Source organism: Diorhabda sublineata, chromosome X (assembly GCF_026230105.1).
Source record: "Diorhabda sublineata isolate icDioSubl1.1 chromosome X, icDioSubl1.1, whole genome shotgun sequence".
NCBI lineage: Eukaryota > Metazoa > Arthropoda > Insecta > Coleoptera > Chrysomelidae > Diorhabda > Diorhabda sublineata.
This window is the reverse complement of record NC_079485.1, coordinates 700,722-716,619: the sequence shown is the minus strand read 5'-3', so window position 1 is coordinate 716,619 and position 15,898 is coordinate 700,722. Positions and strand designations below refer to the sequence as shown.

The following is a 15,898-nucleotide window of genomic DNA, read 5'->3' as shown; positions in this document are numbered from 1 at the left end:
TTGTTTGCTTAAATTCGCTATATAATTCTCCTCGCAGAGAATTCATAAGATGTTCATTTTCAAATAAAAAGTATTTGAAACGTTCTCAGATAAGATTACGGTATTTTGTGATATATTTTAAAATACGGCAACGTCTAGCATTATTTTGGTAATAAATGAAAAGTAGGCAATTCCAAATACATATTTGAAATTTTGGTGGAAGAGAATTGTTATAAAACTAAAGTAGGCAACAATATATACAATATACAGGAGACGATTATATTATAGTTTTTATTAAATGATATACATATCTATTAGTTGGTTAGATCTACTATGAACAATTAAATACATTTATATAGATGGTTTATCCATTCAAGATACTTCGATCAAAATCACTGAACGTTACTTGAATTCACTAGTTTTTAATTTTTCTGTTCAAATATTGAGAAATATTCGAAAATCAAAAATTATGTGCAGCATACTCACCTTTATTTAAATTTGCAAATAAACTTGTATTATTTCCTTCTGCGCATTGTAGTTTATCCGCCTTCGTACATTCTAGCTCTGAAAATATTTTCAAATATTTATGTTATTTCAGCTATAAGAAAAATATACTTAATTTATTAAAACGTGGCTTAACTTCGAAGTTTTTTTGACAACCTTTTTCCTTAATCTATAATTGAAATTGGAGATATCAAATCTCGTGGTAGATAAGATATTTTATTTACATTATTGATAAGAATTTGAAATGCTGACACAAAGCATTTGTATTTTTTAAAATGTGATATATTCCAGTAATTGGTATAGTATGAAGCCACAGGAGTTGTTTCTTCCTCAGAAAATGTTTATATAAGCATTTTTTAGTATGCCTTATCTCACCCCAATTCTTTAAGACGTAATAAGTTGTTACCACATTTATGTGGAAGTACAATGGTTAATGCACTATGAAGATATTTATGAATTGAGAGTACCTATCAACTTCAGGGGACTACTTATGTAAAACATGAAGTAATATGTAGTAAAATCACTAGTTTTATGAGTTACATATTAAATTCGTTTTTGGTAATCTAATCGGGAGCCACTTAAATAAATGTGAACCAATGAATTTACACTATACCTGAATGAATAATATTTGTGGAAGTGAATAATGAAATTAACATAATGCGTGACTCCTGCCTTTATTAGGATTGCATGTATGAAAAGAGTAATAAAGTTTTTACGAAATCTGGGAATAAGTAGAAAGTTTTTTCTCACCTGCACCATTAGAAAAATAATTCAACATGCAACAAATCATAACAATGATTCTGTACATGATTCTGGGATGAAATTTGACATGCAACTGATTTACGTTGAGTAAAGTAAAAGTTTTAATTCACCAAAATCGTCCAACCAAAAAATTGTGCAACTCTGCAAGTTCATTCGATACGGAAATTAATCCATAAAATGAAATTTTGTTGAATTTAAACTAATCAACTTAAAACTAGAAACCATCGATACAATTTCTTCGAATTCAAATATAGAGATTTTACTTTCACGATTAAATGAATATTTCTATAATTTTTTTTAAGCAAATATTCAAACTAACTAATCACGTTCAGATTACATTTCCTCATATTTTTATAGAAAGTTTACACTTTCTTTCTTTTTACAGTAATACAGTTATACCGGTATAAAAAGGAAAATATTATGTTCAACATTCGCTATTTGTACGCCACTGTACTTTTAACGACACTTTAATATAATACAGTCCTAGCGACACAACTTTTGCATAAAACTTTTTTCAATTTAAGGGCAATAACAAAAGGTGTGTAATTAACGATAAATCACTCTATAGAAATGGACCTACCTACTCTTTCTCCCTTTTTTTGTGAAAACGTAGTAGCAGATTATTTACATTCAGGATGATGATAATACAAATTTGCGATTTTTTGTTACCAACTAACGAATTTTGTTTTTCCTGTCACTTAAAATATATGCATTATTCTGTTAATAATAATAATAATATTTTTTTCTTCCTTTGTCTACATTTATAGTACATGCTACTTACTTAAGTTTTAAGCTAGACAAATAAAAACAAATATTCATAATATCGTTTTTCGAAATATTCTCCATTAATATCAATACATTTTTGCATGCGTTTGCATCAATTGTCGAAGCATGAATCGCGTCTTCAGGTGTAGAAAAACGTTGACCTATTGATCTCCTTGTATAAGAAGATATAATTGGGTGCCAAACAGGGGGACTGTACGGCGGATGAGCCATCAATTCGAGATGTTTTGAGAGTTCAAAAAAGTTTTTCTTTGTACGAGAGCTCGCTTTGTTGTGGTGGAGAATGATTCGTCTTCAGAAATTGGTTTCTGAAGAACCAAATATGAACATTATAATAATTCGAAAGAAAATTGGTAGACAATTCTGCTTCTTTAGTAAACTTTTATAAAACTAAATTTCATATTCATTAATGCCAACAATACTTGGATCTCTTTAAAAAGTTTGAGTAAGTCAGGTTTGTATGTTGTTGTTTTTAATTTTAGGGATGATTACAAGTTCTCATCAATTAGACGACTTCTCAGTTTAGTCTTGAAGATGTTCATACTTTCAATGATCAATGATCATGTCTTCCTTTTCCAGGTCATTCAAATCCAATCTTTTCAATTCAACTCAAAGACTTTCGAATATTTAAAGTGCCCTATCCACCAATTGAATTTCGAAGCAACCATGTCAATTTCCAAAGGTGTAAAATTTCAATACTGACATAAGCTAGAGTTGCTCTGCTCATAAATGATTACCTTATTTTTAAAATGATGTTTATCAAACAATGTTTCCCTGTCAAAATCCTGGGGAAAAATGGATAATTTGTTTTTGAATACTATTACTTTTTCCTTTTAGTTTACTATTAAGATGATATTTAGATGAGACCTAATGTCCACCATGAATTGGATCCAATGATGATCTGTTAGTTCTGGATAGTGAACGCTCTTTTTTAGGACAAATGCTTTAATTACCAGAAAAAAGGTTGCAAAACGTTTTAAACCGTTCCTTTTTGATAACCAACGAACTTTGTTATGAAGCAAAAGATCAGCCTACTCACTATCCATTCCAATCCACTATCCACTTTCCTATTGGAAATGTTTGATACAGTGGTAAACAAGTATCTTGTCAATAATTTTTTCTTTCAAAATAGTAACAAACTCTTTTCTTACACCGGTCATACAAAATTATGTTTTTTCCGTGGATATTTGAGCCAGCGCCACACTTTAAGAGCTGAAGAGCCTCATGCGGCTCTGGAGCTGCACTTTGCCGACCACTGCTCTAATAGAACGGTGGCGACATGTCCAGTTATTTTGAAAAAATAGCTCGTATTGAAAGACCCACACAGTCGATTGTTGTTCATGCATAGATCCATGATTCGATGTCTGTCACAAACTACAAAAACAGTTTTCGAAGCATCGCGTTTGAGTTTTTTTCAATGTATGCGAGTGAACTAATGCCCAAGTATATTTTATATGTCTAATATAACTATTGGGAGGAGTGAAAAGTCGTATTGGGCTAATTTTGATCAGTAAGGCAGACATAGAAAGACATAAAGCTCAAATCGAAAGCATACAGCGTTTTATCATCATTAAAAAGAAAGCCGTTGGTCCATTTTTCAGGTATCTTTTTACACATTTTCTTCATCCTCAACTGACACCTTTCCACTTTTAAATCGATCATACCGTTTATAAGCAATCTACAATGTTACAATATTAAAAAATATACTTGAAAATTATTTTACAAATTTCTATCGAACTCTATTAAAGGCATAGCTAATTAACGAAAATTTAGTCAACAGTTTATGAAGCAAATATGATAATTATTTTAATTAACAACTTTCGTTTGTGGGGTTAAGGCTGAAAAGTAGAAGGAAGTATTTTTATTAAAGGCTATGAAATATAATATTGAGCAATGTGTGCATTTAACAAAATATAAGCCTGCGTAATCATTGAAAATAGGAAAAACGGAAAAACGATAACGTATTTTTGTACTTCTTATCAGAATTTCGCTACTTAAATAGCTTTCTGATTATTAATTGTAATTAGGAACACAACGAAATATTATAGTGTTTGTTATGTTTGGATTGTGATTAGTCGATTTCCTTTGAACTGAAAACTATTTACTTAAAAAAGTGAGTTTTATAGTATTAAGGAAAAGAAAATATCCTACGATATTTTCCAAAATATCGTTTCCTGATTAAGACTATTTTGAGACGTAGAAAAATTAATGTTACATATAAATAATAATAGAGGATAATGTGGCAATTCTATAGTACCTTCTATTAAATCAATTTATTAAGTTGAAAAAATTGTATTTTTGGCTTTCGGCTTCAACTTTGAACCATAAATAAAGTTTTTATTAATAATAAGAATGAAAATGCCTTGTCGGGGTGATCCTTTTACAGTCCTCTTGGTCGCCGTCACTCTAGACCACGGAGACTCTTTAGAATTGAAGATTCCATCGGACGTCGCTGGCTTGAAAGCAGGGCTCGTTCACAAGGTTGAATCATAGCTGCAGGAACTTTTTATCGTGATTTTCTCCTCTATTCCACAAAACTTGCTGTCTATGTCATCTGTGTCTTAGCTGCAGTCTGATGGGATTTCTTCCTTCCTTCCTTTTGCGTGTCTGCAGTCGTCGGCAACTTCATTGTCTCTAAGTCCCCCACGTCAGGTCGTGATGTAATGCTTCGATCTGTTTTGTTACAATCAGATAATGACATAATATCTAAAAAACTACGTTATTTTAAGACGCTACACTGTATTACATCGACAGCTGCGATTCAAGGTTTCGAAAATAATGGTTGAAATCATTTCCCTAATTTGATGTCTCTTTTAAGAATCAATATTGTATAAATTGGGTCAAAACATGCACTTAAATGGATTCTCCTTAATGTCTATGTACTTATTAGATTACAGTTAAACAGATTAGTAAAACTTACAGTATACCATGAGATTTCTAATCGAATGTAACGGAGTGCTTGTCTTTGTTTCCAGTAAAAATTTGAAAAAATGCCTCCTAAGAACGATCCAGAGATATTAGCTTTGAGAAAGGAGTTGGAGGAACTTTATAAAAAACTACAGGTAAGCCTTTACTTCGAATCTAAACAATTTGTTAAACTGAACTGTTTGTATTACTATGGTTTATATGGAACAAACGCAAAAAATTATTTATTATCTCAAGTCAAATAAGGTACAAGAATGGATTCAAGTTTGGCAAATTGATTCGATTATTCTAATAAATTGTCCCTACAACTTCTTCTAATACCTTCACCTTCTTGTTCTATTGCTGCAACTTATATTTTTTGCTATTTTCTAATTTATCTGTGCTTCTGAGAACATTTATTCAATTTATCAATCTAACATAATAATGGTTTTGATTTTCTGAGTATTTATTTTACGCGATGAATCTTTTTAAATTTTTAGATTAGGTCTAACACAACAGCACAGTCTGCATATGATAATTTTTAACGTATTTTACAATATCTTTAATGGAACTTTTCTTATTTGCAATAATCAATGGCTTCATAAATAAATAACAAAGGTAATAACTTATTTTCTGCGAATATTTCTCATTATGCTTTGGACAACTTGAACATCTTTTTCGTGTATTTTTCCAAAAAATCTACACCGTAATTGTTCCCCATTTTAGGCATCCAGCCTCCAACTTGCACTTTGTGAGATGAAAATGCCCAAAAATCTTAAATTAGTCGAGCGTGAGGTAAATTAGGGGGTTATCTTGTTTTGGTTGGCAGAACGTTATGGTCAAAACATTATATCGCGGTCAGCGGGATTTTGACGTACAAAATCAACTAACTTAGTGAGGTAGTTGTTAATATACCATTCAGGATCTACAACTTTCCCTCTTAAGCTACCATTATACTAGGATGCTAGCATCCGGGATCCCGGACTGCTATTTTATTTCAATTTTTTGCCAGTCGTCAACGAATGAAGAGATGTTGTTGCTGATGTTACTAATTAAGAAAAGAAGGCGTCGTGCAAAAAGAAAGTTTAGTGTGGACCCCTTTTTAGCTGTCAGTCGTGTTCAAAGCCTGTATTTTACATTGTTTGCTGTGCAATAGTGAAAACAAGATTTTTTAAAGAGCTTCTAGGCTACATCCAAAGAAACATCTCTAAGCAAGATACAAGATTCCTCAGACCAATTTCACCCGAAGAGAAACTAGTCATAACTCTGATTAGCTGCAATTACTGACTGATTTTTATTTTTTCTATATTTTTGTCGTTCTAAACCTGTTTTTGTTTTGGTGTCTTCACCATTTACATCTTCTCTAAGATATTTGCTATTTATGCTACTATTAATAAGTGCCTATTTTGTTTGACTATTATAAAGTTTCGGATATATTTTTTTGCTCTTTTCATAAATTTTCTTGAAAATATATAACCAATTATTAGACATACACTTCTTTTATTAGCTTGCGTTTATTATTTATTAAAGGAAGATCAAAAGAAAGTCGAAGATACTTCATTGGAGAAAGCATGCGAGAGCGTAGGTGCGGCCCCCAAAGTAAAGCTCACCACCAAAAAATTAATGAAGGGTCATTTGAATAAAGTTAATTCTATCCATTACAGTGGAGATAGTCGTCATTGCGTTACTGGTTCTCTAGATGGAAAGCTCATCATTTGGGATACTTATACTGGAAATAAGATGCAGATTATACCGCTACGATCAGCTTGGGTGATGAGCGTTGCTTTTGCACCATCTGGAAATTACGTGGGTGAGTTTAAAATGTCAATCAAACAAATCGGAATACGAATATGATGAAGAAAACAGATTGATACAAAATAAATAGAGGAAACGCAGCAGTTTCATAGTTTAGCAGATAAAATCTCTATTTTTTTATAGCTTGTGGTGGAATGGACAATATGTGTACTGTATATGATTTGAACAATAGAGACTCGAATGGTGTTGCAAAAATGGTAAGGGAATTAGCGGGGTACGATGGTTTCCTTAGTTCTTGTCGTTTTTTAGATGACAAATCTATTATCACCGGTTCTGGAGACATGAAAATGTGAGTACCATCAAGTTGTTATTGTAATTATACTGAGATGTTTATTAGTATCTATTCGTGTGACCTTTTTTGCCACTCACCATATGCCCACAACGAGGAAAGTAATTCGTAACAATATGACTCTACTTTAGAGACAGTAGAGTCAATTTCTCACACTCAATATCTTTCTTCCAGTGAAAATAATAAAAGAAATTAAGTATTCAATTTTATTCCAAACAGTAATTCAAATGTATATTTGTAGAATTCATTGTTTTATCCCCTACAAGGGGTGTTACTCAACTAGGTCTTGAAATTTTAAATTTTAAACCGGAGATGTTCGTACTCCACCTGTTTAAATTCATCGTAGCTATTAAATCTTTCACATCTTAATTCGGTATTCAGCTTTGCGAAGAAAAAATAGACAGACGGGGTCAGATCAGGTCTATATGGGGGGTGCTCAATATCTGTGGGGCCATCAGTGATCTTGGAAAGCGAATCATTGTCATGAACCAAACGCACACCTCGGCTGATTTTGTCACATCTTTTTTCAATAATTTTAAACGTAAATTTGTAATTTTTCGTAAAGCAACAAATTATGCCACTATGTTTGTATCGCTAGCTTCCTCCGTTACCACACTGGGTTACATTAAGTAAATATTACGGAGGGGAACCACGCATTCTTTGGGAAAGCATGGAGCAACAAAATCAATTATCAAGAAATAAATTAGCAACAAATTATGAGTCTGGTCCGAAACATGCTCTCCAAAATGGTCTTTGCAGCTTAATACACGTGAGACAAGCGACTAACGTCTTTATTGGCATAGCCATTGGGGCTTCGAAAACTATGAACTGAGGTTAGGTAGACAATCTATCAGCTATATTATGAGCGAGTTTACTATTGCAACATTGTGTCAATAAAAGACTTGGTAAATTTTTTTGATAACTCAGGTTAGTTGTAGTGTGATCGATGTTAATTTTTAATAAATAAAACGGTCGAAAGATGAAGTAAATTTATAATAAATGGTGTCATTATTTCGATATATTTTAGAAATCTGTTACACATCTCTATAATTGGTTCATCTATTCTAAATGTTTATTATGTTTAATCAAATGATCTGGCAGACGCTGGAAGTGTTCTCGATAAAAAAAACCTGTTTATGAAATAATTCAAAAGTCTATTTGGATTTTACAAAAGTAAAGTGGGTCAATCACCGCAGAAACCAGACAATTAGCTAAATATTTGCGTGAACTTTTCGGTTATTTAATAGATATTTTTTTAGGCAGTGTGAAGTACGAATACCAGATGGAATACCAAGTGGGTGTTGAATAAAACAGATCGTTCTGATACATGCAATCGTAAATTTCGTAATATGTCGACAAAAATTGATTACATACGGTTTTTAGGATATTCGAAACACGAAATTTTCATACATTTAATTTGAAAATCAAAATTTTAGTTGATTTATATGAATCTCAGACCATATTCAACTTGTAGTATTTATTTTCAATAAAATTCGTCTACGAAATCGATTTTTAATGTGAAAATTTTTGGTCCAATATTTATGTAGATTGTGTGGTTGATACAACCGCCTATTTGAAAAACTTGTTTTTAGATGTAAGTGGGATTTGGAAACTGGCAAAAAAATATCCGATTTCGTTGCTCACAATGGCGACGTAGTCTCTATTAGTTTGTCACCTGACGGCAAGACTTTCGTAACAGGAAGCGTGGATAAAACTTGCAGATTATGGGATATCCGAGAAGATAAACCCAAACAAACTTTCTTCGGACACCAATCCGATGTAAATTCAGTATGCGTGAGTATTTTTTACGCTTTTATTCAGACGAAATTGAAAATGATTTGTATTTATACTAAGCGAAAACGAATAAGCGTGTTTTGTTTTCAGTACCATCCAAGCGGACATTGTTTCGCAACTGGTTCGGAAGATAAGTCAGCCAGGATGTTTGATATAAGAAGCGACCAGCAGATAGCCCTTTATAAACCACCCACAGAGAACAGTGGATTCACTTCATGCGGTTTATCACTAAGTGGAAGAATTCTTCTTTGTGGCTCTGACGATAATAATATACACCTGTGGGATACCTTGAAGAATCAGCATAACGGTAATAATATCATAATAAACATCATAAAGCCCTATCATAATCTATTGGTTATGCAGCATAAGAAAAACCTCATTTTAAGATGGATCAATATTTCATTTCGATTTTTGTTAATTTTCCAATCATTTTCTTCTTTTTCGCGCTAATGGTATCCATTGAGCTATTCTTTTTTATGATTTCCGTTAGATTTCTCTTCATTACAGACCAATTTTGTTATATTTTCCTTTCTAAATTCTTGGTTTTTATTTGCTTTCCTTCACATTCGAACCTGGATGTTGTTGCCATAGCCGCACAAAATCTTCGATCAAAACTGAAGAATTTTGTTGTCGAATCTACTAGTTCCAAGAAAAAAATTCAGGCTAAGATATGTTTTTGAGTAAACATGCATACTGAGTAAGATCAGATATTAAAATTTTAAGTTTCTATCTTTTTAAATGGACAAAAGGAATAAAATCAAACTTAATTAGAAGCATTAGAAGTCTATATATAGTACCAACCTAAATAACGTCAGAAGACAACATGAAAAACAATAATATTTGGAAAAAACAACGAAGTAAGATTAGATTGCATATCAAGTCCGCTGCTATACACGATAATCCTCAATGAATATATATAAAAGAAATAAAAACGAGTCTAAAAAAGTTTGATGTTGGGCACTGGACAACGTTACACTGACAGAAATATGCTACGCTGTTGACATGGTCACATTTACAGAGGTCGAAGGAAAAATCACCAAATTTCCCATTAACAGGGAAACTGCTAATGTCCTTGTATTTCTAATGTGACACCTGATTGAAGATGAGAGTTGTTAAAGGACCGGATTGGAATTTTGAAAATTTTCGACGTTTCAGCCCGCACTTTGAAGCATTATCAAAACGGGTAATGATTATTGGTTGATTGGTAACAAGCGGTGGTCCGATTCCGTGGTTCCATGCAGCCTAGTCCATCCCTTTTTTGGTTAATTCCGAGGCTTCAATCTGCCTACTCCTTGGAATCATCCAAAAAAGGGTGATGCGGTACGTGGAGTAGGCAGATTGATACCATGGAATCGGACCACCTTTTACCAATGAACGAACAACCACCCTATCTCCTTCCTCCCTTGATAAACGGTTCAAAGTAGGAGCCGAAACGTCGTAAATTTTCAAAATATTTTATTTTACATCTGCTTCATTTGTTTATTCTTCTTTCGAATGTTATATCTCATTATTTTTGTTTTTTTTTCAATAACTATCCAACTAAATTTCTAAATTCAGGATTTAATAGTTGTATTACTCTATCAACGAAACTACTAATCACTAGTTTTATTATATTCGCAGTATATTTTGTTTGCAGGTACTCTTTCTGGGCATGAAAATAGAGTTACATCGATATCGGTTGCAGATAACGGAATAGCTGTTGCTTCTTGTAGTTGGGACCAAACCGTTCGAGTTTGGGGTTAATTTAAGTTTAAAAAATTTTGAAGAAAGCTGGGTTAGGTTTATTAATACTTTTTATTATACATTTCTAAAATATTGACATATGTTGTACGAAATACTTGGAATAACTAATAAATAAATGTTAATGTGTAATTGTTTCCATCCTATTTTTTCCCTCTCTTAAAAATTATCAATAGTAATAATTTTTTTTATTGTGTATTTATAGATTTTTTAATCTATATACTAAAGCCATTGTAGAAAATTTTTTATTTTTGGAAAGAATAGTTGAGGATTTTTACGTTACTTCTAACATTTTAGTACATCTATGTATTATTTTTTAATTTAAACAGCAACTTGCATAATATCTCGTCCTAAAAATTTATTTTCATAATTTCTTTCATTATTCTAGAAAAACTAAATTTACTTGATCAAAAATAGTTGTTTGGGGATAGATAAAGAAAATAAAAGTCTTTCATCGATTTTCGATTTAATACACAAACAACGTAAACAACTTATAAATTATTATCACAAGTAGTATCTTGGTAAATTACAACAAGAAACAAATGCAGTCTTTTTTAAATTGATTTGTTATTATCGATATCGGTTTTGGTAATATGACCCACCTACATTCACAGCTGCACCTTCTTGAATGTTTTCTGGAAGAACAGACAATAAAGCCTAGAATATGAAAAAATGATATGTATCAATTATGAACCAAATGAATCACGCAATTCATTTAGGAAACTTTTTCTAACAAAAAATAGTATTCTGCTAAATGAGCTATTTTCAGAATTAAAATTAAGTAGATAAAATTTAAACCTCACTATTTTCTCCTCATTCCTACTAAAGGCTGTAATTTCTTGGAATTTCAAATATTCCTTATGATGAATCTGGTATATTGGCAGACAATATGCTAGGCTATTGCCATTACATCATCGCTGCCACTAAACTTTTTTCTTTTGTGCCCACTTTCTAGTATAAAAGTGAAGTAAATAAATAATAGCAACAAACATTATGAACCAAAATAGATTTAACGATCATAAATTTTGTCCGAGTTGAAACAACTCAACTAGCTCATATATTTTTATTTATACTTGAACCAAACAAATGATATGGATATAACATTAACAAGATATTGGATAAATTTTATCTAGCTTCATTATAATTCACAAATTCGATATTCTTATCAAAAACTAAGTATAATGTTCCTATCCCAAAACTCAATTTATTCCACAGTCTAATAGAAATAGACATAGAATAATGAAATAGATGAATATAAGGAAATCACAGAAATGTACATTGAAGTATTGTTAGATATATTTGTAATTACCTTTGACTCTTCATCTTCTGTTCCCATATATCCAACAAACATAGAATGGGTGCTATGTCCCCAAAGCAATACTACATCACCTGTAGTTTTATCTTTATGCAAAACCAGTGCTCCAGCTAACTTAATCCGCACATTTTGCAAATGCTTTGATCGTAAAAATTTATCATTCATAGTCTGATGAAGACACTCTGTTAGATATGTACTACTTTTTAAATCATCGGCAATTTCCTTGGCAAGAAGTGTTTGTACTAAGTGTTCACCACAACCTGTAGTACAAACAGCTACTGAATGTTGTTTGGTTTTTTCAGAACTGTCCGCCCAAGTACCACTAGCATACAAAGCAGCTTGCCCCACTCTACCAGGACGCTTTAAAAGTATACCACCTGTAAAGAAATTTGATGGAACTACTTATAGTATGTTTTATATTTTTTATACAATACCTGAACTACAAGCAGCTGCTACTTCTCCATATTCATCAACACATACAGCTCCTACTGTATCTAATTGTCTCTGTTGTACTACTCGATCTAACATATTTTTATATCTAGTGAATTGTCTTCTAGCTTTTCTACTAACCAAATCTTCATGATTAACAATTTGCAAGCCGATTTTTTTTGCATATGCTAATCCTCCGTCACCTACAAGCAAAGAAGGTGGTATAAGGCCCAAAGGTAAATCTATTGTTTGTTTAATGCATAAATCATATGCTAAAGCCACGGGGTTTTTCACTCTTTTGATTGAGCCACAGCCTCCAAAGCTGAGAGTTTTACCATCCATTACTGACGCATCGTTTTCCACTATACCATCTAAGGTTAAATTGGAACCAAAGCCAGAATTTGTTAAAGGATCATTTTCTAAAACTTAAATATGGATTGTTAGTTAAAATTCTGCATGAAATGATTGAGTCTTACTCATAACTGCTTCTCTTACAGCTTCTAAAGAAGTTCCACCATTGTCCAGCACTTGTATTGCTTTTAAACAAGCTTTATTGGTTAATCTTTTGTATTCTTTAAAAAGATCTGAATTATGAGTACCAGCTCCTAAGATAATTGTTGTAATTGACATTTTAACAATAAATATAGAAACTTACCGCAATGTACGGCTATAATTCCAACCATTTTTATTGAAAAAAATCATCAGCTTCAAATTTTTCCAATTGTTTTTCTAACCTTACTTTCTATGATGTTTAAATACTTTTCAACTTCGTATATGACAATGATGTTTATGGTATTGCCTATGTTCCAGTTGACGGTTATTATTTTTTACAATTTTGAACATATTTTTACTATAGCACGATTATAAACATTTTTGTGACAGCAGTTATGACTCAATATTCGCTTGGCTGTTTTGTAAAATCAACATTTATGTTCCTTTGAAAATACTGGATTTATGATTTTTGATCTAAAATAAAATTATAACTATAACATTTGATGTAAATTAGTAATTTGTATTTTTAATGTAATTTTTAATTTTCTTGGCAGTGAATATTTCGTTTGATTATTTAGGCTATTAAAAAAATAATTTCACATGATTTTCTAGGCAGGACCGGCTTAAGTAGCCAATTGTCTTGCTTGAGTTTTAAATGGACTTTACATTAGTAATAAAATAAATGCTATCATAAGACAGTACCGTTTCAGATAGTTTTTCCATCCATATATATGGATCACATATCACATCACGAGATAATAATTTTATATCTATTTACGTTTATATCTCAGTATTAAATTAAATTAAAAAAATATATGAAATATGGAGAGATAAATATAGTAGAACATTTTTTGATTGATATAAAATTGATATAAAAAACCGTGTCTCCTCGTTATGTTTATGCATAAAAATCATAGAGATATTACAAATAGAGGCAACGTCTCGTTCTAGTATAGGCACAGAAGAAAAAAGAAAAACCTCTGACCCTTTGTCTCTATGTAATATCTTTATGTTAAAAAAAAACTTCTTTCTACTTCCAAAATCGCTTTCTCATTCTTCAACTTTCCAAATAATAAGATTCAACAAGGTTCAGATGAGAGTTGAACGTAAAAATGATATATTCTGAGAATCTGCCGAGATCTTATTTATTTTCTTTTCGTTATTTTCGCCCTCACCAACAAACTAGTATCCCTTACCGACGTTTATGGGTCTTCTTAATTTGTATAAATAGATCACTCAATAAAACTGTCAACGATAACATTAGCCACTCTGTAATAATAGCGCATAAGTAGCACAATAGGGTACATTTTGGTGTCGCTCTTCAAGGGATGTTCCTTAAGCCACGCCTCTTATTTGCCTCCGGCTCCAAGACCACGTGGTCAATTCTAGAAAAAAACTGATCATGCTGCTAAATTGAGCGATCGGCATCGTTTTTAAAACAAATAAAATTTATTAATAGGAAAATAGGTTTATCGTGTCCAGCAACGTTTGTAAAAATAAAAATGATATCACAGCATGTTCTGAAGTTAATTTGACCGGTTTTACGGTGTTGTCGCATTCACAGAACGCACTAACTATTAAGGATACGGAAATGACCATTTTAAAATAATTTAAAAGAAATCTACAGTTATAGACAAACGTTACGAGCAGTTTTTACACCTACATGCAGAAACAAGGATTTAATTTGGTTATGATTAGGCAAAATAGTATATTGTATTTATATGGCGCGGCAATACGATACAGAAATGATGAATGAAATGAATATATTCTCGAGATTTGGATGAGAATAAAAAAATTTCCTGTTGTATTTATTCCATGGCAACTTAGCTCAGATTAAATATTTGCAGTTATAAATGGATTTATTCCTATGCCATTCGGTTTTCCTTCCCAATACTTTATCAAAAAATATTTTATATATATATAAACATGTGAAATGTTATTTGATGTGGCAACACCGTTAGCTATGCGCAATAGTTGTATATACAATTATGTGTGATTTTTTATGTTTCGGATACTATCTCGTGAGCCAAATAGTTACTAGTAGTTTCCGTGAGAGTTTTTGTTTGATGCGCGAATTGTTCAACTATATTTCAGGGAGTTCACGCTGAACGAAAACAAAACTGTAGAACATCGCGCGCTAACTTGGCCATGTGTTCGCTTTTGAAAAGTTGACTGTCGTTGCGGCTTGAGACACAACTGCCTAGCCGCTCGTCGTGTTATTTCATCTTTTAGTGCAGCATCTGCTGGAGCAAGTACGATCGGAAAATATTTCAAGTGCGATGACATTGTAAGACTTCGCGAAAGAGAGAACTATTACATTTGTTTCCGAAAATGGGTGGACCAAACACCCCGAAACTTTTCAGTTTATTCACTTTGATGGTGATATGTTTCTTTGTGGGAAATTTATATCAAATTTCTGCTGATTCTAAGGTAAGATTTAGCTAGCGTTAACAGTTTCGCATTTCATGGTAACGCCGGCTAGATATAGAAAAAAATTACTTTCCAAATATTTCTTTCTTGATGTGGTATGTACTTATTCATAATTATTTTTTGAGGAAATTTTCGATTGAAAATATACTTTTATGAAGTGAATAGTTTTATTTGTGCAACTTTTTTCAAATTGTTTTAACATTTTTCAAAATTTCAATATTTTTTGTAAAAAAATGTATCGAAAAAGCAGGTCCTAATTTATAAAATGTATGTGAGAATTGCAAAAATTGAAATAACCTATCTTTATTGTGTGTTAATAATTTATTATTTCAGTCGTCTCTTGAAAAATTCACAAATTTTCAACACAAATTCGCATTCGCAAAATTGTTTTAATTTTTTCCAATTATTTTTTATTAATTTTCCTAATAATTTGACATATTTAGCGACGAAAAAATTAACGAGAAAATTTTTCCTAAAATGATTTTGATACGAATATTTTTGTAACTCACAAAAAGTGATATGTAAAATTAAAATGAATTTAAACTGTATGTTTATAATGTGAATTTTTCAAAAAATCAGACAAAATACATTTTTTGTCTTCAATATTTGTATAATATACTCTAATTCATTTTTTTGTTCCTTCTTATTTGACAAAATTTCAG

The 15,898-nt window shown here is 31.6% G+C and overlaps 3 protein-coding genes across 20 annotated transcripts in view; 2 read left to right on the top strand and 1 right to left on the bottom strand.

The window, feature by feature from the left end:
• Positions 1–4,036: 4,036 nt before the first annotated feature.
• Positions 4,037–10,702, top strand: LOC130451018 (guanine nucleotide-binding protein subunit beta-2). 2 transcript variants are annotated; one of them, XM_056789814.1, is made up of 7 exons: positions 4,037–4,141; positions 5,004–5,090; positions 6,463–6,742; positions 6,871–7,036; positions 8,629–8,830; positions 8,921–9,137; positions 10,467–10,702. In XM_056789814.1, the coding sequence occupies exons 2-7, from the start codon at positions 5,019–5,021 to the stop codon at positions 10,571–10,573; spliced, it is 1,044 nt and encodes a 347-aa protein (XP_056645792.1). In that variant the 5' UTR covers positions 4,037–4,141; positions 5,004–5,018; the 3' UTR covers positions 10,574–10,702. The 2 variants fall into 2 exon arrangements, with proteins under 2 accessions (XP_056645792.1, XP_056645793.1); XM_056789815.1 differs by lacking the exon at positions 4,037–4,141 and having other exon boundaries at positions 5,026–5,090; positions 6,440–6,742.
• A 317-nt stretch (positions 10,703–11,019) lies between these two features.
• Positions 11,020–13,194, bottom strand: LOC130451017 (threonine aspartase 1). 4 transcript variants are annotated; one of them, XM_056789811.1, is made up of 5 exons: positions 12,970–13,194; positions 12,791–12,919; positions 12,320–12,739; positions 11,880–12,262; positions 11,020–11,227 (listed from the first exon to the last, which is right to left on the bottom strand). In XM_056789811.1, exons 1-5 carry the CDS (start codon positions 12,995–12,997, stop codon positions 11,141–11,143), a joined length of 1,047 nt encoding a protein of 348 aa, XP_056645789.1. In that variant the 5' UTR covers positions 12,998–13,194; the 3' UTR covers positions 11,020–11,140. The 4 variants fall into 4 exon arrangements, with proteins under 4 accessions (XP_056645789.1, XP_056645791.1, XP_056645788.1 ...); XM_056789813.1 differs by having other exon boundaries at positions 12,791–12,886; positions 12,970–13,090; XM_056789810.1 differs by having other exon boundaries at positions 11,020–12,262; positions 12,970–13,098.
• A 1,792-nt stretch (positions 13,195–14,986) lies between these two features.
• Positions 14,987–15,898, top strand: part of LOC130451859 (basement membrane-specific heparan sulfate proteoglycan core protein) — a 243,593-nt gene continuing 242,681 nt past the window's right edge. For all 14 annotated transcript variants that reach the window (XM_056791194.1, XM_056791193.1, XM_056791190.1 and 11 more), the window contains exon 1: positions 14,987–15,236. In XM_056791194.1, the coding sequence (XP_056647172.1) occupies positions 15,138–15,236 (99 nt within the window). In that variant the 5' untranslated portion in view covers positions 14,987–15,137. The remainder of the gene's footprint in view (positions 15,237–15,898) is intronic.

Coding starts and splice junctions, on each gene's coding strand:
- LOC130451017 (XM_056789810.1), bottom strand. CDS start 12,997: ATGGTTGGAATTATAGCCGTACATTGCG. Junction 12,740..12,790: donor TGTAAGAGAAGCAGTTATGA/GTAAGACTCAAT, acceptor TCCATATTTAAG/TTTTAGAAAATGATCCTTTA. Junction 12,263..12,319: donor AGCAGCTGCTTGTAGTTCAG/GTATTGTATAAA, acceptor ATTTCTTTACAG/GTGGTATACTTTTAAAGCGT.
- LOC130451018 (XM_056789814.1), top strand. CDS start 5,019: ATGCCTCCTAAGAACGATCCAGAGATATTAGCTTTGAGAAAGGAGTTG. Junction 6,743..6,870: donor ACCATCTGGAAATTACGTGG/GTGAGTTTAAAA, acceptor ATTTTTTTATAG/CTTGTGGTGGAATGGACAAT. Junction 7,037..8,628: donor GGTTCTGGAGACATGAAAAT/GTGAGTACCATC, acceptor ACTTGTTTTTAG/ATGTAAGTGGGATTTGGAAA.